The 19,791-nt window shown below is 36.2% G+C and overlaps 1 protein-coding gene across 9 annotated transcripts in view; it reads right to left on the reverse strand.

The window, feature by feature from the left end:
• CCSER1 (coiled-coil serine rich protein 1) overlaps positions 1–19,791 on the reverse strand; it is a 628,091-nt gene that overhangs the window by 268,826 nt on the left and 339,474 nt on the right. For 8 of the 9 annotated variants that reach the window (XM_066186375.1, XM_066186374.1, XM_066186373.1 and 5 more), the window contains one exon: positions 3,245–3,328. In XM_066186375.1, the coding sequence (XP_066042472.1) occupies positions 3,245–3,328 (84 nt within the window). Of the gene's footprint in view, positions 1–2,568; positions 3,066–3,244; positions 3,329–19,791 lie in introns of those variants that run through there. The other variant, XM_066186381.1, reaches the window with a different exon arrangement.

Consider the following 19,791-nt stretch of genomic DNA (forward strand, 5'->3'; position numbering starts at 1 on the left):
AAGAAAAGAGAGAAGAAGAGTACATTCCCTGCACAATGGACATGCTCAATTTGATTTCCTGGATAATATTTTCATAACTGAGTACAGTTTTGAGACACGTGATGGTTTGAACCTGAATTTTCAATTCCTGCTAAGGTTTACCATTTCTAGGTAGCTTTAGAGCAGGTTTGGGTACCTGACATTCCTGATGCAGGCATTTTTCAGGAGTTAATGGAAGCATGGAGGAATTAATGCCACTTCCATATCTACCAATATTTATTTCTCCAAAGACAGACACACTTGTGGTGATAAAGGGAGTCAAGATGAAATAATCGCTAAAAAAGAGAATAAACAAAAAATCTGCAAGAGACTACTCTATGTTCTTCTTTCTTTACTAGGAGGTAGATGATGGCTCCTTGCATTTTATCCTTTCTACCTGGGTTTTGTAGCCGAGCATCTAAATCCCTATTTTCATTTCTCTAGTATTTAGCCTTTCCTCCCTTAAAAAGCTACATACCAATTACAAGTTCCTAAGCTTCTTTAGTTCACACTCCATTGGCATTTTCCCCAGCTCAAGGTTTCCTCCATAATGCACTCAAATGAGGTAGAACACTTTTTTGTATTTAAAAATTAGAAAGAAAAAAATCAGAGGGGAAAACTACTAGAAAAGTCTTGGAAATCCAGAGGAAAGCAAGAAGCAAAAGCTCCCAGACAGCCAAAATTTACCTGAATTTCACTTTGGGTTAGTTGAAGAATTCTGCAGTAAAACCAAGTAAGCAAGGGTTTTACATCTACATGCAAGCATTCAACTTGAATGCTGGAAAGTACAGATTTTTGTGTACTTCTCAAGAAGCACAAAACTGATTCCTACTCAAATCAATTTTTATGTGCTATTTCTGAATTAGCATCCTAATGCCACAATTTCAAGACAGGCAAGCTGCATTTAAAAATTTTATATTTCCATATTCAGAGTGACAATTGCAACACAGGCTGTCCCAAGACAGAAGAACAAAAGTTCTAGTTTTCTATTAAGCGTTATGTCTGTAATAAATTGCAGTTATGTGAAAACATGTGCAGTTTCATTAGCCAAGAATGACTGCCCTTAACTTTTTTAAACATTCACTTTCCAAATATTTACAGTCTTACAAACATAAGTAAATGTAGCATTTGCAGAATATTAAAGCATGTTTCACATCAATTCTTGGTGAATTTTATGCAAGTAAGGAAAACATTATGAGAATTTCCTGGCAATAATTACAAATTTAATTCATTTTTAACAGCTCTTAAAAACAGCTTACTTTCCCTCAAGAGTGCACTGCAAAAAGTTTCTAAGAGCATTGCTCACAATCAAGAGCCAACTTCATGAAGTGCCATGGTGGCAGGACCCAGGGTACCTCCAAAAAAGGGCTGTAGATGTGCAGTATTGCAGAAGATGCAATAGAGACTTAAAAAGTACATCTACGAAACAAAAACAAACAACAAACCAAAACCCCCCCAAACAAAAAACCAAAAAAATCCCACCACACCACAAAAAACCAAACACTTTTTCCCTTAGTGTGGGTACTCACTTGTTTTTTTCCTAGGTTTCATAAACTAAAACAGTTTCTGCCATGTTCACCTCTCAACCTGGCTTTATCCAGTTCAATTAGGAGTAAATCACATCTACTGAGTCCTTTCAAAGCTCAATTTCAAACGACTAAACAAGGTCTCAAAAATCCCACCTGCACGCCTTTACAAGTCATAGAGTGTCATTAGTGAAGTCAATTAACCATGGATTAAATTCATTATACTTTCAATCATACAGAAATCTTTATTTCATGGCGCTGGGAAGTTGAACTTTTTGTCTATTATGACAGTCCCCTGTGGGTCTTTTTTTCTTCAAATGATGTATAAACAGATAAACTCTGACAACACTTAACAGCAAATGAGCTACGGCTCCCTGTATCAATACAGGGTAATTTTACACTAACAAAATTGTCCACCAGTTAAACAGCATATGTTCTGAACTAGACTGATATAAAATTAATGCTCCAGGACTGTGGAGAAGCTTGATGCACCCTGTGTCCTATTTTGTCATTTAATTTTAGGTAATAATTACACAATACATCATTTCTTAATGTAGCCAAATATGAAACAAAGAATATTGATGGTGTGCATTTATTTTGCAGATGTTAACATAGCAAAGAAATCTTTCACTCTTGGGCAGAATTACATTTTTCCCCATGCAACTTGAAACTCGGTTATTTGACTTAAAAGTGTACTCCTGCTTTTAGTGAGTATAAAAAAAATGCAGTTATAGCCAGACCTGAATTAATTCTGTTCGAGTTCTAAGGTGGCATGAGAGGTACAAGACAGAAAGGCACAAAAAACCCGAGGTAGATCACCTAATTAAGATCTAATTAGGGAAACAATCCCTTGTCCCAAAGGGTGCTTAGACAAAACCTTAGGTGCCCACAGAGTTGCAGCTTTCATGGAAGGAATGTATGTGCTGAATGTCCTCCTCAGTGGGTGACCCTACAGGATTTCTCTGCAGTGTTTAAGTTCTCCGCTGTGAGAGAGGAGGTGGAAACTCCCTCTCCTTTATTTAAAAATACTGAAGACATCCATGCTTTAACCACATGCCATCAAAAAAGGAATCTTAAAATTCTGTTATCACAGCCTCAACAAAACAATAAAATGCATTTTCATGTGTTTAATTTTTTTAATTGCCATATCACATATTTGACTTCAGTCACTGAAAAGTGACTTCAATCCTTAAAGCATTAGTAGCCAAGCATTAGTAGCTCATATGCTAAGGAAAGGTTCAGTAAGTATAAGAATATTTATCATTTTATGCAAAGACATCTATTATGCAGAAAAGAACATATTTCCTTTTCTGCTGAAGAACTCATAGTTGTGAAAAGCAGCTCACGGAAGAAGTACTGACAATTTATCAGGCATGTGTATGGCCCTTCAAGATTTCTGGCATATGCATACAGTGCTGTGCTTATCTGCCTCTGATCAGACAACTGTCAATACAATCTCTTCAAAGAAACTTTTCCAAGTGGTGAACCTACACAGGAGCCACTTCAGAGGCTGACAAGTCCCTAGAAAAGTACAGTCAGGGTTACCAGTGTTTAGCTGAGTGATTAACATAGCCTTAGGCTAGTAATTGTGTAGCAGGTGTGAAATTCTATTCCTTTAATATCTGGTCTTGGAGTGATATTATCAGGTAAACGAACCCAAAACCACCCACGAAAAGCTCCCCACTGCTTCTCCTGCTTACCAGCTCCTCACGAAGCTGGGCTATGAGTTCGTCTCTCTCCTTCAGCTGCAGCTTCAGCACTGAGCATTCATCTTTTATTCCATCCTAGAAAAACATCAAAAGAGATGTTATAATAGGCTTAACGCTTCAACTTTGCTCATGACAAGAAAAGGCAGTTTCACATAGTGTGAGATAATTACATTCAAATAATGAAACTCAATTTTCCTTTGTCGTGTGTGGTATTTTCAATAACATTTTCTAAGTTGCTGCATAAACAAATTAATGTATCCATAGACATTGCATAGAAATTTGAATAGCTCCCTGCACAGAAGTCCATGTCATTGTTTTCTGAATCTTTTAACTCTTTTTACTGAAGGTCCTAACGAGTCATTCCTCTTCATCTGAGAAACAGCTATGAAATGCTGTAATTTTAATCATACAAAACAACATTAGAGAAATATCAATTTAGAGCATTATTGCAGAGCTCTCTATCTTGGAGAGATGAAAAAGAAAGCACAATAGACAACCACAGGAAAAGGAAAGCACACACCCCATCCATACACCTTTTGTCCCACATCAGCTAAAACAGCAGCAGTTCTGGTATGAACTGGGAGAGGAAAGAATACAGTTAACACATAGTGAAATAACCACTGTAATTCAATTTGATCTGCACAAAACTGAACCTAACAGCTAAAACTGTTGCCAACCCATGGCCATGAGGCAGAGGCATGCAAGCTGTCCCTAGGAAGTCTCATCTAAGTGTCAACATCATATCTGAAGAAAAAATATCAATCATGTAGTTTTGTGTTGTTCTGATAAACATCCCAGAGGAGAAATTCAAACAACAGACTAAACTGTTGAAAGGTAAAAACCTAGAAAACTAACCAGCCAGCTAGGTGGTTATACAATTGTAACTGAAGAACTCTACTTTTACAGCCTTCCAGCATAGAAACATTTAGTTTGGGAAGTTTATTAATTTGGAATACTATTACTGAAAAAAAAATCCAAAATAACCAAAAAAACCTACAAGCCATATGACAAGAAAACTTCTGGAAATCTGGTGGCATATTCACAACACTCTTAAAATAAAAAAAATTGAACCTCTAGTTATCACCTAATAACAGTGTAAGAGTGCAGCAATTATTTAGATTGTGTAGGGTTCAGGAGGTTCTAAAGCATATAGCCAGTGTGATAAATTTGCACTCTGCCAATATTAATGTGTTTGCAAATCCAAATAAACACAGAAATACAGGTCCAAAAAAAGTAGTGTGTGATCCCATTTTCCCCATAAAAAAGATTATAATTATCTTTCGAAGTAATTCTATTGCTTGTCATCTGCCCTAACAGAACTGGAAAAAGAAACAAGACACATACATATTTAAATATTGCAAATATTTAAAACAACAGCAATAGAAAGAGTACACCATTTCTGGCTGCTTGCACACCACTTCAATACTATTATAGATCTTCTGAGAGATCCAAATTTATAAAAAAGCCAGAACTCACATTATCTCTCCTAGGGAAAAACTCATGGAAGTTTTCTTTATTATATGCCATAGAAGCATTTTACTCTCTACTAGCAGATTGATGTTTAAGAACATTAGCTGAAAATAAAATTTTAGCACATCCCAGAATACAGCCCGCAGCACTGAATATGATATTAGCACATATTTAACATTACTGTTAGTAAAAATAGCTGCTTCTCAAAAGGATGGGATTGTATCAGCAACTATTATTTTATCAAAGTGAGGTCTTTATTTTACAAAATGGTTTTAAGAACAATATGGCATTAGCTATGTTACCTCGAATTTTTGTTACATTGTTCTGAGTTCTTTTTGCCAGCATAGTTCTTCTGCACTGATGCTACCTTTTGAATTTCTCCTCTTTAACTTAGAATAAAATAGTACAATTACACAGTGGAAAAAGAAAAACATCAAGGTCCCATAGCCAAGACTATTACAAAAATATCTTCTGGAAAGCACACGCAAGCAAATACAGAAACAAGGCCTGAGCAGCGGGCGTCAACCACAGCAGGAAAGATTTTTGAGATGAGCTTTGGCACTAGGTTTTGTCTAAGAGGCAAAGAAGAACTCCATTGCATTAGTGAGAGCTTGAAGAAAGATTCTGCCTCACAGAGCTTCCAAAGTCTTAAAGCCCACAGTGCACCTCTCCTGGCAAAAAGCAGTCAAGCACCCAGCTGCATCTTCCTCACGCATGCAAGGAATAGACCCCGCCTGCTCGGCACAGTTCTCCAGGCACCTCACTTCCATATTCCATGTAACAACTGTCTCATTAAATTTAGAACATAAGGATCCTTAGAGCTTGGAGAAAAGCATGTAGGGCTAAGGTTTTTCTCTTGCACTGCCTCATTTCAGCAGAACTCTTGTTAACACTTCCAGCAGGACACGGTGCTTGTAAATCAGTGCCCCGCATTATCAACTCCTGTGCAGGCTACTGCGGCCCCGTAAAAGAGCACCCTGCAACTTCTGGGATACTTGAAATTCTAAGGTTTGGACAATTCCATGATTTTGGCTGAGGTAGAGCTTGCTTTCTTCACAGTATCTTGTATGATGCCATGGGTTTGATTTGGTCTGGAAGCAGTATCGGTGATACAAAGATTGGGTTTTTTTGCCAAGCAGCACTTACACAGTGTCAAGACCTTTTCTGCTTCTCATACTGTCGCTGCAGCAAGGAGAGAGGGTGGCACAAAGGAGTTGGGACGGGACACAATCAAGACAGCCAACTGAACCAAGGAATATTCCAAAAAATATGGCATCCTGCTGGGCAAATAAAGCAAGGGAAAGGAGGAGGAAGGAGAGATGGTATTCATCTTCCCAGGTCACCACTATACACGATTGAGCCTTGCTTTCTTGGAGCAGCAGACAGCTGTTTGTTGTTGAATGCAGTAGAATTATGATTTGATAATCTCATTTTTCTGCACAGTATCTGCAGAGGCATCAATCTTTCTTCAAATGCAAGAGCGTGAACAAAAGAAAGAAAACACACTGTCAAGCAGTTGACTGCAAAAAGGTTTGGGCAATTTCAATATCCCATACACCTGTCTGAATGTAGCACTAACAGAATAACAATGTTGTGGAAGAAACTGTTGCCAACACACTGAATATAGTACCTCCAGAAAGTAACTACTGAAAGCTATGGCAGGAGAAGAGGCTCAGAAACCCTTTTCTCATGCAAGAATCAAAATATTTCAGCGAAGGATTGTGTGAATGATAGTGAAGAAATCCCATGTTATTGAATGGTGTGGAGGGCAGCAAAAACTGGTGGAATGCTGTGTTATTCATTAGTCTGTAGGCAAACAGCAATGTGTATCTCATAGTGTGAATTCAGGAATGGATCATCTCTACTCCTTAGGAGGTCTGAAATGCTTCATTATCTGCTGCGAAACTATAATACAGGGCAAAGCTGCTGTGGGAAGACCAAAAAAATTTTTGAGAAAAGCTTCTCAAGGTGAATGAGAAATAGCAGACACAGTGTGATGGGGATTTATAGTACAAAAAATAGCAGCAGCAAAAAGCCCAAACACAAACCTCCCAAAAACACAGCATTGCCTCCTAATGAATTGTCACAGCAACAGGTATTAATGAGGAAATAACTTGCAAAGGATGGCCTGCTTTTAGGAGAGCATGCACTCAATGTATTCTAAATCTATGATGCAATTCCTGAGCTGGAAAAAAACATTTCCCTCATTTAGTAGGGATTTCTAAATATACTTTGAACATGCTGGAGCTGTGAGAGTCGGCCTCTTAGCTATCTCCACATTCCAGTAGATACCTGACCCGTGTATTCCTATCTTTAGAAAAATAAGCCCAGTTATAGTGTGGGAATGATCACATTTGCAAAACATGTCTCTTGCTTTTTCAAGCCCTTACAATATTTATAGAGTAAAAGAAAAGATTGTCACATAAGTAAAGTTGAGTTCAGAAGCCAACTAAAATCAATTAAATGTCCACACATATAAAAATCTGCTAGGTGACATTTACTTTTTCTGTTTATTAAACCAATACCCTTTGCCATTTTGATTCCTTACCTTTCTGCAAAATGAGTTTATGCCAATATTTTATCAAGGCCACTAGCCCAATAAGAACATGAATACTATGAAATTATCAGTCCAAATAATTCAATCTATACTCTAGCCATGTTTTTATAAGCTGCCAGTATACACTGTAGCTTAGAGGTAGTTTTTTAGAGATTATTAAATTACATATACTACGTATTACACTGTCATTATTATCCTCACTGTTTTTATGAATGCTGTTCATTATTTTATTATGAAAAAAAGAATAAGAATTCTGCTCTCAATTGTAGTAAGCATGTCCATGACTCTGGAAATGCTCGATAAAAAATCAATTAACACCTCATTGTTAAAGAGAACTGTTAGACAGCATAATCTGTAAACAGTATATGTTCAAACTACTTTCTTTTATTAAATATAGAAAATAAAAAAAGTCATGCAGACTAAATTCCAAGTGTATTTCATAAAAATGTAAAAGGCGCTATGTGCAAAAAGCTACCTATTATTTTCCTTACTTAAATCCTCTGATAGTTAAAAAAAAAAAATTCCACAATTTAGGTGCAAGTTCATTATGGATCTGATGTTATTATTGCATACATTTATGGTCACAATATTCTTCAAATTATCTCCCTTTTACTTATTTTCAGTTGCCAGCTATGACAGCAATCGCTTTGTCTCAGTGCCAGTATTTTCCTGTTTTAGTTTAATTCTGCTCATTCGGGATTAATTTTGAAAACTTACTTTATATCTCTTCATCCTTTGGAATAAAGAGGCATATCCTGCTTACTGTAATCAAAGTGCTATTAAACAAAACTAAACAAGTAGTCTGGAAGATAAATTTACTGCTTTTCCTCTGATATTAAACAGAATCTGTTTCCAAAGAAATACCATAAAATTAGAATATAATAAAACTCTTTGGATAAATATACCAAATTTCAGATACTAAATGGGTTGTTTCCCAACTTAGGGTACTGCAAAAATCAGCAATTACTTAGGATATAGTGTCTTAAGAAAATAATCCTGGAACAAACAAAACTGAGAAATTTAAAACTGAGTATCAGGTCCAGAAAGGTACAAAAATGTACCAACACTTGAAGCTTTCTCTAAATTATGCAGCAGATCTACCCAGAAAAATTAAGCAATTTCTGGATAACTGTCTAGAACATTCAGAGAAAACACAAGGTTTGACATTTACAGTACTTTTCTGCGAACCGCATAGGAGTCTAGACTCAGGATTGTGGCTATCTTCCATGGTTTACTTTATAACGCGTGACATCTGAAAAGCAACAAGTGGTTTTGTGGATCTTGCGTGAAATTTGTAGAGGAGCGCTCGTTATCTTTCTCCAAACTGAGACACCACTTACGTTAACGTGTTTTACAAAAGGAAGATCATCTACCCATTTGAGATTAACACAAACAGACTGCTGGATATTACAGACCATGTTTTCAGAAATGAGTTTTCAGTCAGATCATGAGTCCTTGCACTGTTCATTGTTACTCTTGTTTTAATGAAAGTCTTTAATGAAAGACCCAAACATTAGCAGAGAGATCAAGTAGGCATTATTTATTTCAGGTGTCAAAATGAAGTCATTGGTCTGGTCCCTGCTGTAAGTACACCATGGCACCTCACGTACACAAGTGTGACTTTTCCCTTTCTGTGCTCTCTCTAGCTCTACCTACAGCATCACTTTGTATCTGTAGTATCAATTCCTTTCAATCACACCAAGAGAAATGATTTGGCTGAATTTTTTCACAATGTTCAAGGCACATTGATTTTGTTCCTTTGGCTCATCTGCTGTTTTGGTGCCTTGCCAGACCAGTTAGTCTTGGCTAGAGTCCCAACAATGCCTGCAAAGAGCATCCCTGCTGACTGCAGGCAATGGTCACACTTAACTCGCCTGCTTTTCATGTCACACTGCCCTGCCAGCTGTTACTAACGCCCAGAACAAGGGTGAGAGTGAGTCCTTGCTTCAGAAATTTCCACTAAAGCATAACACAGCAGCTCAGAGCCATCTCCCACAATCGCCTTGACCCAAGACACGCAGAGTCTCACTCCAAGACATCTTTCCATTAGGAAAAACACAAGTAAATAAAACACTTATTCAGCTTTGTTAACCCTGATCATATCAGAAAAAGACATCATTCCACACAGCTCCAGTGTTCAAATGACACTTCTAAAGGAACAACTCCCTGTTTCATTTCTTCATCAGGAAATCAAATGGAGTTTGGGGAGCACAGGATCTGATCTTCTAATGATAAATAAGGGTGATTAATCCTAAAAAAAGATCTATGCAATACTATAACATATTCTAAGTTCAGTTACATGGAACATATCAATAAATATTTTACTCGGTGAATTAGGACAGTCATATCCATTTATATACTACAATTCAATTGATATTTTACTGTGAAGGTAACACTCAAAGAGACTACATAGGCTATGTTACTTTGACTTCTGACATTTATGAACAGAAAACTAAATTAACAATGTTTTCTTCATAGTGAGCCAAATTCCATTAACTCTGAAATACAGATTGAGCAAACTAATTTGGATTTATTTTTTTACTCTGGTTGAAATTTTCTCTTTCTGAGTGATAATGAAAAGCATTAAGTTTAAAAGAATGAAGCTTGATTAATAAACTGCAGAACATAAAATGTGAATGATCATACCAGGTGAAGCCCAAAATGTATTTAACCTGCAGAAATCATGAACAGCAGCCAGGAGCATATCAAAAGATATGAATGCATTTTTCCCTCTTCTCCCTTTATGGCCAGAACTCACATACACAGTACAGTGTCTTCTTTAGCGAATATCCCCAAATAAATTCTACATTCATGTGGAGAAAACAAGTGAAACAAAACCTCCTAACCTTCCTCTGGTTTTCAGCCTGCTGTGGAACAATGTCATTGCTCCTGTTTACTTAAGACAGGCGTATTTCCTATTCATCTCCTCTGTGACTTCCATTGTTTTATAAATCCACATGTTTATTGTCTAACTACTGTCATCTCTATCTGAAGCTAGCAAATACCTTCTTCCTTACACAGGACATCCTGTATTTCTGATCAAAACCTTTCCTCCACCCTTCCCAGCTGGACTGTGTCATTCACTTGAACCAGGTAATCCAGATTCTACTAAGAATAAATGCTCAACTCTAAAAAAGTCCCTTTTGTTTTAAATTTTATTTTACTAGTAAGGAGGACTTTTCAAGGAATTATGCACCATGTCTGAAAGTTCTCTTTCCTCATTTGGAAAAATAGGATTGTTCTTCCCTTGCATTCTCCATTGTGTCTGCTGACACTGAATTTTAACTGCCTTGCATCTTTCCATCATTTAGTATGATGAAATCTTTCTGCAACATTTCAAACTCCAATTTAATTCTGACTATTCTGGACCTTCTGGAAGTATAATTCTTTCTTTAATAAATGACTAGTTTTTGTACTCTACACCTAATCTGCCATTAATCCAAGAGAAGACTTTTCCACTCAACTTCTTATTTTTTATAAGCCTTTGATGAATGGTTTTGTTGAAAGGTTTTTGGAAATTGAGTCAACTACACAAAACAGATCATCCTTATTCACAAGCATGACTCTTCCAGCAGACTTCTGAGGTCTGATTAAAATCTCAAGAAGTCAGTTCTGCTCTTCCCCCTTTAGTATATTCATTCATGGTCCAAGCAATCTATTTTCCAGAACAATTTCTACTAATTTAACAAGTAACAAACTCAAATTAAAAGAACTTTAAAAATAATCCCAACAAACAAAAAGCATTTGTCTATTACCATGTGACATTCAGCCACAAAGATTAGAGCAACAGATAACAGGCAAGAGTTAGCAGTTCAACTATTTCCTCTTATCAGTCTCAGAATGAGTACCTGGTGCAAGAGATTTCCTATTCTCTGCTGCTCCATTACTATTCTCAGATATCTTAAATTGGCATTTCAAGACTCATTCTTTGGATTAGTTCCTCCAATGTTAATGGTGCATCTACTGATGTGGAAACAAAGACCAGTTTTTAAATTATCCTTTTTCTTTTTCTTCAGGATAAACTTATTTGCCAAGAGTGCTTCCTTAACCACCATTTTTCTTTCAGCATTGCAAGTTCTCTGGAAGACCTCATTGCACTTCCTAATTTGATGAAAGCCTTCTGTAATCAGGGTGGGGTTTTGTTTGTTTCTAACCATATGTTTAGCAGTTTAATACTGTTCTATTAACTCACATTATCATCAGGGATAAAACATTCGTATCTAATTTTTTCCCTAATACCTACTCAGCAAAACCAAAACAATTTTACAGGCAAACAACCTTATTAATCATGTAATACACTTAGACTGAGTCACATGAAAGAATACCGATAAAATCTATAACTTTGTGCAAATATAATTTAATTTACAATTGAAATGCAGCCACTTTTTCATTTGTATGTCAGTTTCTTTCCGCTGCCAAGCAGCATGACAAAAAATTTCAGGCCAAAAAAGTAAAGTAAAAATATCTGCCAACCTGCAGCATTTTTTGTATGCAGTTTCATTACTGCCATACCAGTAAAAGTATTCCTTCATATTCAGAGAAAAATGTCCTAAACAAAACCTCATTTGTCTAAACAGAAGGAGACAAGTCCAAACTGGATCCTGACTGCCCTGCAAGGAAATCAAAAGAAAAGTTTCTTCTAACTCCGACGCAGCAGAGATCACTAAGCTCAAATCTCCCCTGAATCCACTGCAGTCTTCTACTATCAGCTTGTATATGTGACACAATATGCATTATTTTATGCTGAATTCAATATATCAGCTTTAAAATATTCCTTGTCCTGCCTCCTGGAACCACAAGAAAATTTCAGACAGGAGGAAACAGGAGTGTTATGAAACAGTGACTTTGGCTCTTCCAGTTGTGAGGGAAAAACGTGACAAAACAACATCTTCTGCACAAATAGAACAAAATATCTATTTTTCATTTTACCATTACTGTTTTTAAAGCCAAGTCAAGTTTTGCTTTAAGATATGAATAAAAACATACAAAAATAATTTTAGATTTATGAGGATTATTCAGGGAAGAAAGCAATGAATAAGTTTTTAGATCTTCCAAGTACATTAGAATTAACAGGAAATAATTTTATCAAATGTTCTCAAGAGAGTAAGAAAGGGAAAGGGCTCCAGCCAGCTCTGCTTAAAATTATAACTATGAAAATAATGTGTCATTCCAGGAAAGTCTTTAGGATCAAATATACAAATGCTTGTATGCAGGGATACCATGTGCAAAGAGCAAATAACTTTTCTTCGACAATCTTTGAGTACACCAGCTAACTCATTTATTCCAAAAGGATCCCCAGATCCACCATGGTGACACAGAAAAGAAAGAAACTCTCTTATTTTGGTAAAGTGAAACCCCAGATATTCCATTGACTGTTTATATTTATATCATGAAGGCGTAGTGAAAGAATATTATATCCTCTAAACTTAATACTTGCATATATACAATATTACAGACCCTTTAAAGAAAATACCAGTGAATAGCAAAATGATGCACAGCTGGTGATCAAATCTGTAAATGATTTTGATATTTCAGAACACCTTGCTACACTTTATGTAACATTTACACATATAAAACCTGAAAATTGTTTCCTGCCTTTATCACACTTGCCAAGCACAGTCAGATTTTTTTCTCCACATAAAAAGTTCTTTCACCTACAGCCATTTAGGACACTGAGCTCTGACACAGGGCTTCTCTAGCAACACTGAGGTTTTCTCTCTTCTGATCAGTAGTCAAGAATAGGTTCTGAATTATAGAGAATGTACTTCACTGCAGTGAAGTCAACCAGCTTAACTAGACTATATATTCTGCATGACTCCCTCCTCTACTGCATATTCAATTAATTAATGACCTTTAATGGAAACACATTTTTCAGTTGAGAATAAACCTTTGTTCAACCAACAGGACATTCTGCTTCAAGTTTATGCAGATACATCAACCCGGGATACCTTCTACTTTGCATACATACAGAAAACCAACTTTCTGAACTGACATTATGGTCACTACAAAAGACAAGATTTGTTTATCTTAATGTTTTCTTGAGAAGAAAAAAAAAAGCAAAAAAAAAGAAAAAAAAAAAGGCAAAAACAAGGCTTTGCCAGATAACTGAGACAAACAAAATTCAGCTATCATAAGATAATTGTTCTATGACAGTATAACTACAAAGATACTACAAAATTTAAGTCTCTTCAAACAATACAATATCAACTATAAATACCTACCTAGTTTGGCCAGTATAGAAAACAGGACAGTCTAATTAGCACACCGCTCACCAGCACAACAAACATGCTAATACAGAACTGTTCTCTCTGGTTCTGAGCTACCATGTAAAGAAATGTATCAATATTAAGGCCAAGATAAAATTCTGTGCATAAAATAATGTAAAAATATGCCTGTGGGATTTGACTTAGCAGCATTGGAATGCTAGTAAGAACCAGGTAACTCCATCAGTTAGGTGTGATTTGCTATTACTAGACTTTATCTCTTACAGATGAGGAAAGTTGTGGGGTTAGAATCAAAGAAAAATAGGTGGGTTTTCTAGATGTTTATTTGCATGAATCATCTCTTTCCACTCATAAACCTTACCGCTTAATTCTCCAATATTTCCCCTTATGAAATTGGTTATGAAATAACCTTGCAAGCTCTTCTCTGCTCATTTGGAGCAAACAAACAAAAATGCCGAGAAACTCAGCCAAAAATGAGCTTGATGTTGGTTTCTTTAGGCAGTTTCCCCAGAGAGCGAGTTACTAAAAGATATTTTGCAAGTCATATTTTACGTGGTATGCGTGTGCCACAGAATTAATTATTCTATCACTTGCAGTGCAATACTAGACCTTGTTAAGTTCCTGCATGACTCTTCCCTCACCACCATTAGATGGGCTTAGCTATTTACCCTTTCCAATTCTAGTTATGAAAAAGCATATTCCACTTAGAGCATACCACTGCTTTCTCCTGGTTTTATGTCAAAAATGGGAAAATAGATGCATTTCAGTGTCCATTTTTTTCCTGGGCACGTGTTCTATCCCATACTGCCAGAGAAGCTTAGTCAATAGATGTGGTAAGCAAGACCGGAGAGATTAATGAGCTCATTATAATTCATTAAAGAGTGATGTGGGGATGACTGCCCACTTTAATTAGCTTTATTACTGCAGGAAATTGTTTCATATGCCAAGCTCATCACCAAGTATGCCTGGAAAACATTAGAGTAGTAATCAGACTTGAAACAAGAACCTTTCATTACCCTGTAAGGCTAAAGGCACTTAGAATGACAAGGAAAATATTAAGAAGATGGACATGAGAGTGGCTAGCATAAAATAATTTATTGTGCCTAGTAATTCAGTGATAAACTGCAAAATGGTCATTTCAAGTTAAAAATTTGGTGGAACAGCTGTGTTTCCATGGCACACCATGTGCTCTTCCTGTAATCATGACATTAACTGACAGTAATAGATTTAGAAGGTTTAATAGGTCAGGTTTGCCCAGATAATAAATCCTAATGCAAATTAACTGTGACTCAAATATTTTAATGAAAATCTTAATTGGTAACTGGATTTTCTTCAGGAATATGTGAGCCTCTTTTCCCAGTCATGCCTCAGATTAGCGAAGACATTTCCACACATTTTCTGATAATTTTAAATTGCAGGTAAACAACAGGTAAAAAATATTTGTAGACAAAGACAGATAAAAATATGCAGATTAAATTTTAGAAGCTTTGGAAGGAGAGAAATGGAAAATTAGCGTAAGAGTTTTGTTCAGTCTGCAAAAGCCCCACTGAAGAAAGGATTATGTTCTAGGATCTACTTTTTCAATATTTAAAGGCTTAGAACATATTCACAATCAAGGTCTCTCATCATTAATCAAATGGTTTAAGGTGCAATCTCTGTAACCTCAATAATTTATTCCAATCATGACTACCTTATCATTTTAATTACACTCTCTTTTACTCTAAGCAACAACAAATGTTCCTAAGCCCTACCTTCCTGATTAGTTGTATTTTGAATAAATTGCTTAGTAGCATCAAGTTCTATATCTAATCAAGAGTTTGGCATTTATTTTAATACTAATGTTAAGAAAACAACTATAAGAACGTCTGTTCCATTCATGGTCAGAGCAAGTCATGAAACTATATATAAATTAATAATTCATAAGATCAGAGATGATCAATTTTTTTCAATAGCATATCATTATGAAGCACGGCAAATTATGGCTGACGATATCTTTAGTGATAGGAATTCTTTCTATTTTAGGATAATTTTTGTGTGGTTTTAGAGTGGCATACTAGAAGATTCCACCCCCCACAACCCTCCGCTATATGAGGTAATTAAACAATGTACAATAAAACTGCTTCCCAGCTCCCTAACATACCATCACATTTTCATGCCTTATGTTGTTGAGCCACTCCAAACACCCACTACCTCAAAGCAATTATTTCTTCTCAAATTTTTACAAGCAAAACACTAGTTACTTCTGAATTTTCTGGTGCAAAAAAGCAAGTTATCTTTCTGACTTCACATCAGAGCAACTGTCCATTGTTATTTTGCTTCTTGCATGAAAATCGGTGTCCCTAGTACCTCATCCTCTGCAACAATCCCCTGAGGAAGTGACTCCACCAGCTATTAGTTGAGTATGATACTACTGGGACTGACAGGGCAGCAGCACCTGACTCTCAGATATTTTCAAATACCTGTCAAAAATATGTCGCATGTAAGTAATACAAATGGAGGGTTAACAAAAACAAAGAAAGCAAGCCAACACACAGACTTTTGGAATGAATTCTTTACAGCTGTGTGTGCTGTTATCCTAAAGGCAGTTGTTGCTTCTGCACTATGGCTCAGAACTAATGAAGTAAGTCTTACAAAAGCCTTCTGACATGGGTTATTGTCATGATGTTAGGGAACACAAAAGGACAATGAAAACATTTCAGAATAAAACTTGGGTTGTTATTTTATTCTTGTCATGACCATAACTCAATTCTCTTTTGCTATTACAACTCTCAGGCCCCTTAATCCTCTTTCTCTTGTACTACATCTGCATCAGGCATAATTAAGGACTTCACAGTTTTCCTAAGCCATGCTGGATTGGAGTCCAGGACTTTATACTTCCAGAAGTTTTCCAGGCTCTTGAGAGTGGGTAGGGTGAACCTAAAACTGAAAGTACTTACCACAGGATTGCTGGGTCTACTTTCAATCATTGAAACAGATGGAGGGATTTTTGCATGTCTTATTTTAGGACTGATTAATACTGATTTCCCTACTAGTTAAAATCTGTATGCTTCTTCCTCTTGTATACAATCTTTTTGAGGGTCAACAGTATCCCTAGAAACTATACTATGAGTATCTAGTCAACATGTGACCAGGGAAACATTTAATGTTTTAATAGTCCAAAGTAAGAAGGAACATTTTCTGCAGTTTAAGATGTGCAACTGTGAAAATAGAAACAAAACAACCCCTCCCCACCATACAACCCCCTTTCACATCCAGGTGGGAGGATCTGAGCTGACTTTGGCACAGTCATTTGACAATTGTACACATTTTATTTTTATAAGGCTACGCAACCAAACCATTTGTACGGCTAATACATAAAATTCTGATGACAAACTTGTGGTTTAGATGTTTTGAAAATTACTATGCTGTACACAATAAAGACATAGTAGGAAAACATTCTGATTATGTGTGAAGAGAATACTTTAGAATACTATCTAAATTTTTCATCAGCATAACCTATTCATGACAAATGACCTCTCCAAATAACATCATTGATGTGTATCAATCTAGATTACAACTCAGTCTTTAGGACTCCCACTTCAAAAACATACAAGATCTCAGTCATTCACCTTTATTCATGCTTTTTTAAAGCACTTACTGGCCTATATATAGTTCATGCTCTTCCCATATACATTTTTAAAAAAGTTTGAACCCATACATCGGTCCCATCCATAAAAAGAAATAATGAGGTAGAGAAAAAAATTAAGGGAATTAATTAAAACTATCGGCAAAACAAGGCTAGAATATTAAAGACCACACGTTTATGTGCTTAAAATAAAAAGCAGATTCTGCCTATTAACCTGGACCCTGATTTTCTTAGCACATACATGTTTAATAACTGTTAGCATCAAGTACACTCCTTCTCATTTAGCTAATTGTGTGTTTTTATGTTTCAAAGTTCTTTGTTTTCTTGCTCAATTCAAATTACATAGAACAATTAGCTTATGTCAAAGTCAGAAAGAGAAGAAAGGGTTATTTTCTCCTCAGTTACAATTCTTGATTGGAGATGAAACAAAAAACCTGAATGAAAGAAGCTGACAGCTCTCACTCTAGCTGGTGGACACAGAGTACTGGTAAGGTCCCAGTGAGAGCCTGCCTTTGTCAATGCTTTGAACATTTGTCATTCAAAGATTCCCAGTCTGACAGAAAAACAAATGGAATTTAGACCCAACTACTAGTTCTCAGCTGCTGCTATATTTATACACCATTTGTAGTAACTTTGTCCTAGAAAAGACAAATGCTATTCCTGGAAATATAAAATGGCTGATTTTGCAGTAAAAGAGCAGAAGTTTCTGCTAAAATTAATAGAAAAAAATCATGAACGTGTGAAATCTGCTGTGGTAATAATACGCATGGTTTCATCTGACTGACTTCACCCCCACCCCTGAACTTAAGATGTGTGAAAATCCTATATAGTAACAGAACGAGTTAGAAAATTATTTAAGTCTTGGAGACTGTCCTTCAGCACCTTTCCCACAGTGGACGAGTAGTTTAATTAAGGCTATAAACTAGAGAGAGGGGTGACTTCCATATCTACTATATATGATTTAACATCTGTCCCAAGTGAGATCCTGATCTTTAAAGATGGTATTAAGGACTCTAAATCTTATAGGTTAGACCTCTGAAGCAAATAGTAAAATTTACTTTCATTGTTGATTGAATGACGCATTTTCACAGGAAGCTTCCATCCCATTAAAAGGTATTGCCAAAGGAGATATAAAATCTCCTTTATGCTACACTGAGACACAGCTTTGTTCCTTCTGTCTGCCATATATGAAACAAGAACTCAAGTAAAAAGCCATGAAAACCTTAACACCACACCTGTGACCTGAAACAAAGCATCCAGTCACATCCAGTGTGGGGCATGCTCACACCTTGAAGCAAACAGCAGAACATTACAATACTTATTGCCATTTTAACAGGCTTAAGTAAAACAGAACCAAGCAAAGGTCAAAAACTTAATCGTCTGTTGTTGTTGTTGAAAACTTGAGAATTTTCAAGGTTAAACAACTTTGCCTGTATATTTAACGGATACAAATGTACTATCCAGACATAACACCACTGAAGCTTCAGCATGGCCTTTTTTCCTTGTACATGGCAGAAGATCAGGCCCACGTGAACAATGCTGCAAGCATTATCACCAACAAAACAACTATTTTTGCACAAAACTCATCCTCTGCCTCTTCACCAAAAGGCTCTTGCCACAACATTCATGTATTCAGAGTCTCATCCTCTGTATACCTCCACAGCTGTACGAAGACAGATGATGACTTGCCAACCCGTAACAACAGGCTTAACACTCCTAGGTTTTAGGAAAATTAATGGAGCTATGAAAATTAGGAAACCTGTGTTATACACCTACAGGAGTGAACAGCAACTTTTCATATCCTGCAGAGAGATGAGTATCGTTTTCAGAAATCTGAAAAAACCCGGACTGATTTCACAGAGGTGTCACACAGAACGAAAACCCCAAAGGAGAATTTTTTCATTAAAACAGAGGCATAGATTTTTTTTCTTCTTTTGATTCAGTGGAAAGAAACACTTTGGTTTATGGTATCATGAAGATCAATCTGGGCAACTCCCATTTTGCTGTCCACAAGAACAGCGTGTGTTCTCTTAAGTATGTTACTGCCTGGCTAAATTATAATAATTTTACTCTCATCCCTAAAATTTTTAACATTGTTGGTATGTAGTAAAACCTGTTGACAAAATGATGAAATAATTTCACTCTTCATAAAATATCAGATGAATTATTTACTGTTTAACCTGACTTTCAGTGTTCTACTAAATCTCACAACAATGAAAATCCTTTTGCACAGGTACTAATCATATAATCTTTAGGAATGCTATTAGCCTTTGTAATCCAGTCCATTAAAAGCAAAGTAGTCTATATGCGTTAATTATCAATGACATCAAAAGGCATCTAGTCACCAAACTAGTCACCAAAAGTAACTAAAATCCTAATCTGTTAGAAAAAGAGCTATTTGTTCATCATTTGCTGCACAAGAAGTTTGCTGGTTGAATTTATTCTGGCTTTCTCACTGCTAAAACTCAGTACCTAATATGATACAACTGAACAGGAAAATTTATATCAACCAGCTAATTTCTAGAGAGAGCAGCCTTTTATGCACAATAGAAATTTATGGATTTGGATGCTGATGTGAGGTGTAGAAACCTGTCCAGTGACAGGTTCATGAACAGTTGTTGAAATCTACATACACATAAAGCTCAATCCCAGCTCAGACAAA

The sequence above is a fragment of the Chamaea fasciata genome, unplaced genomic scaffold (assembly GCF_029207755.1).
Source record: "Chamaea fasciata isolate MVZ Bird 193981 ecotype frontalis unplaced genomic scaffold, bChaFas1.0.hap1 SCAF_6, whole genome shotgun sequence".
In the NCBI taxonomy this organism is placed as follows: Eukaryota; Metazoa; Chordata; class Aves; order Passeriformes; family Sylviidae; genus Chamaea; species Chamaea fasciata.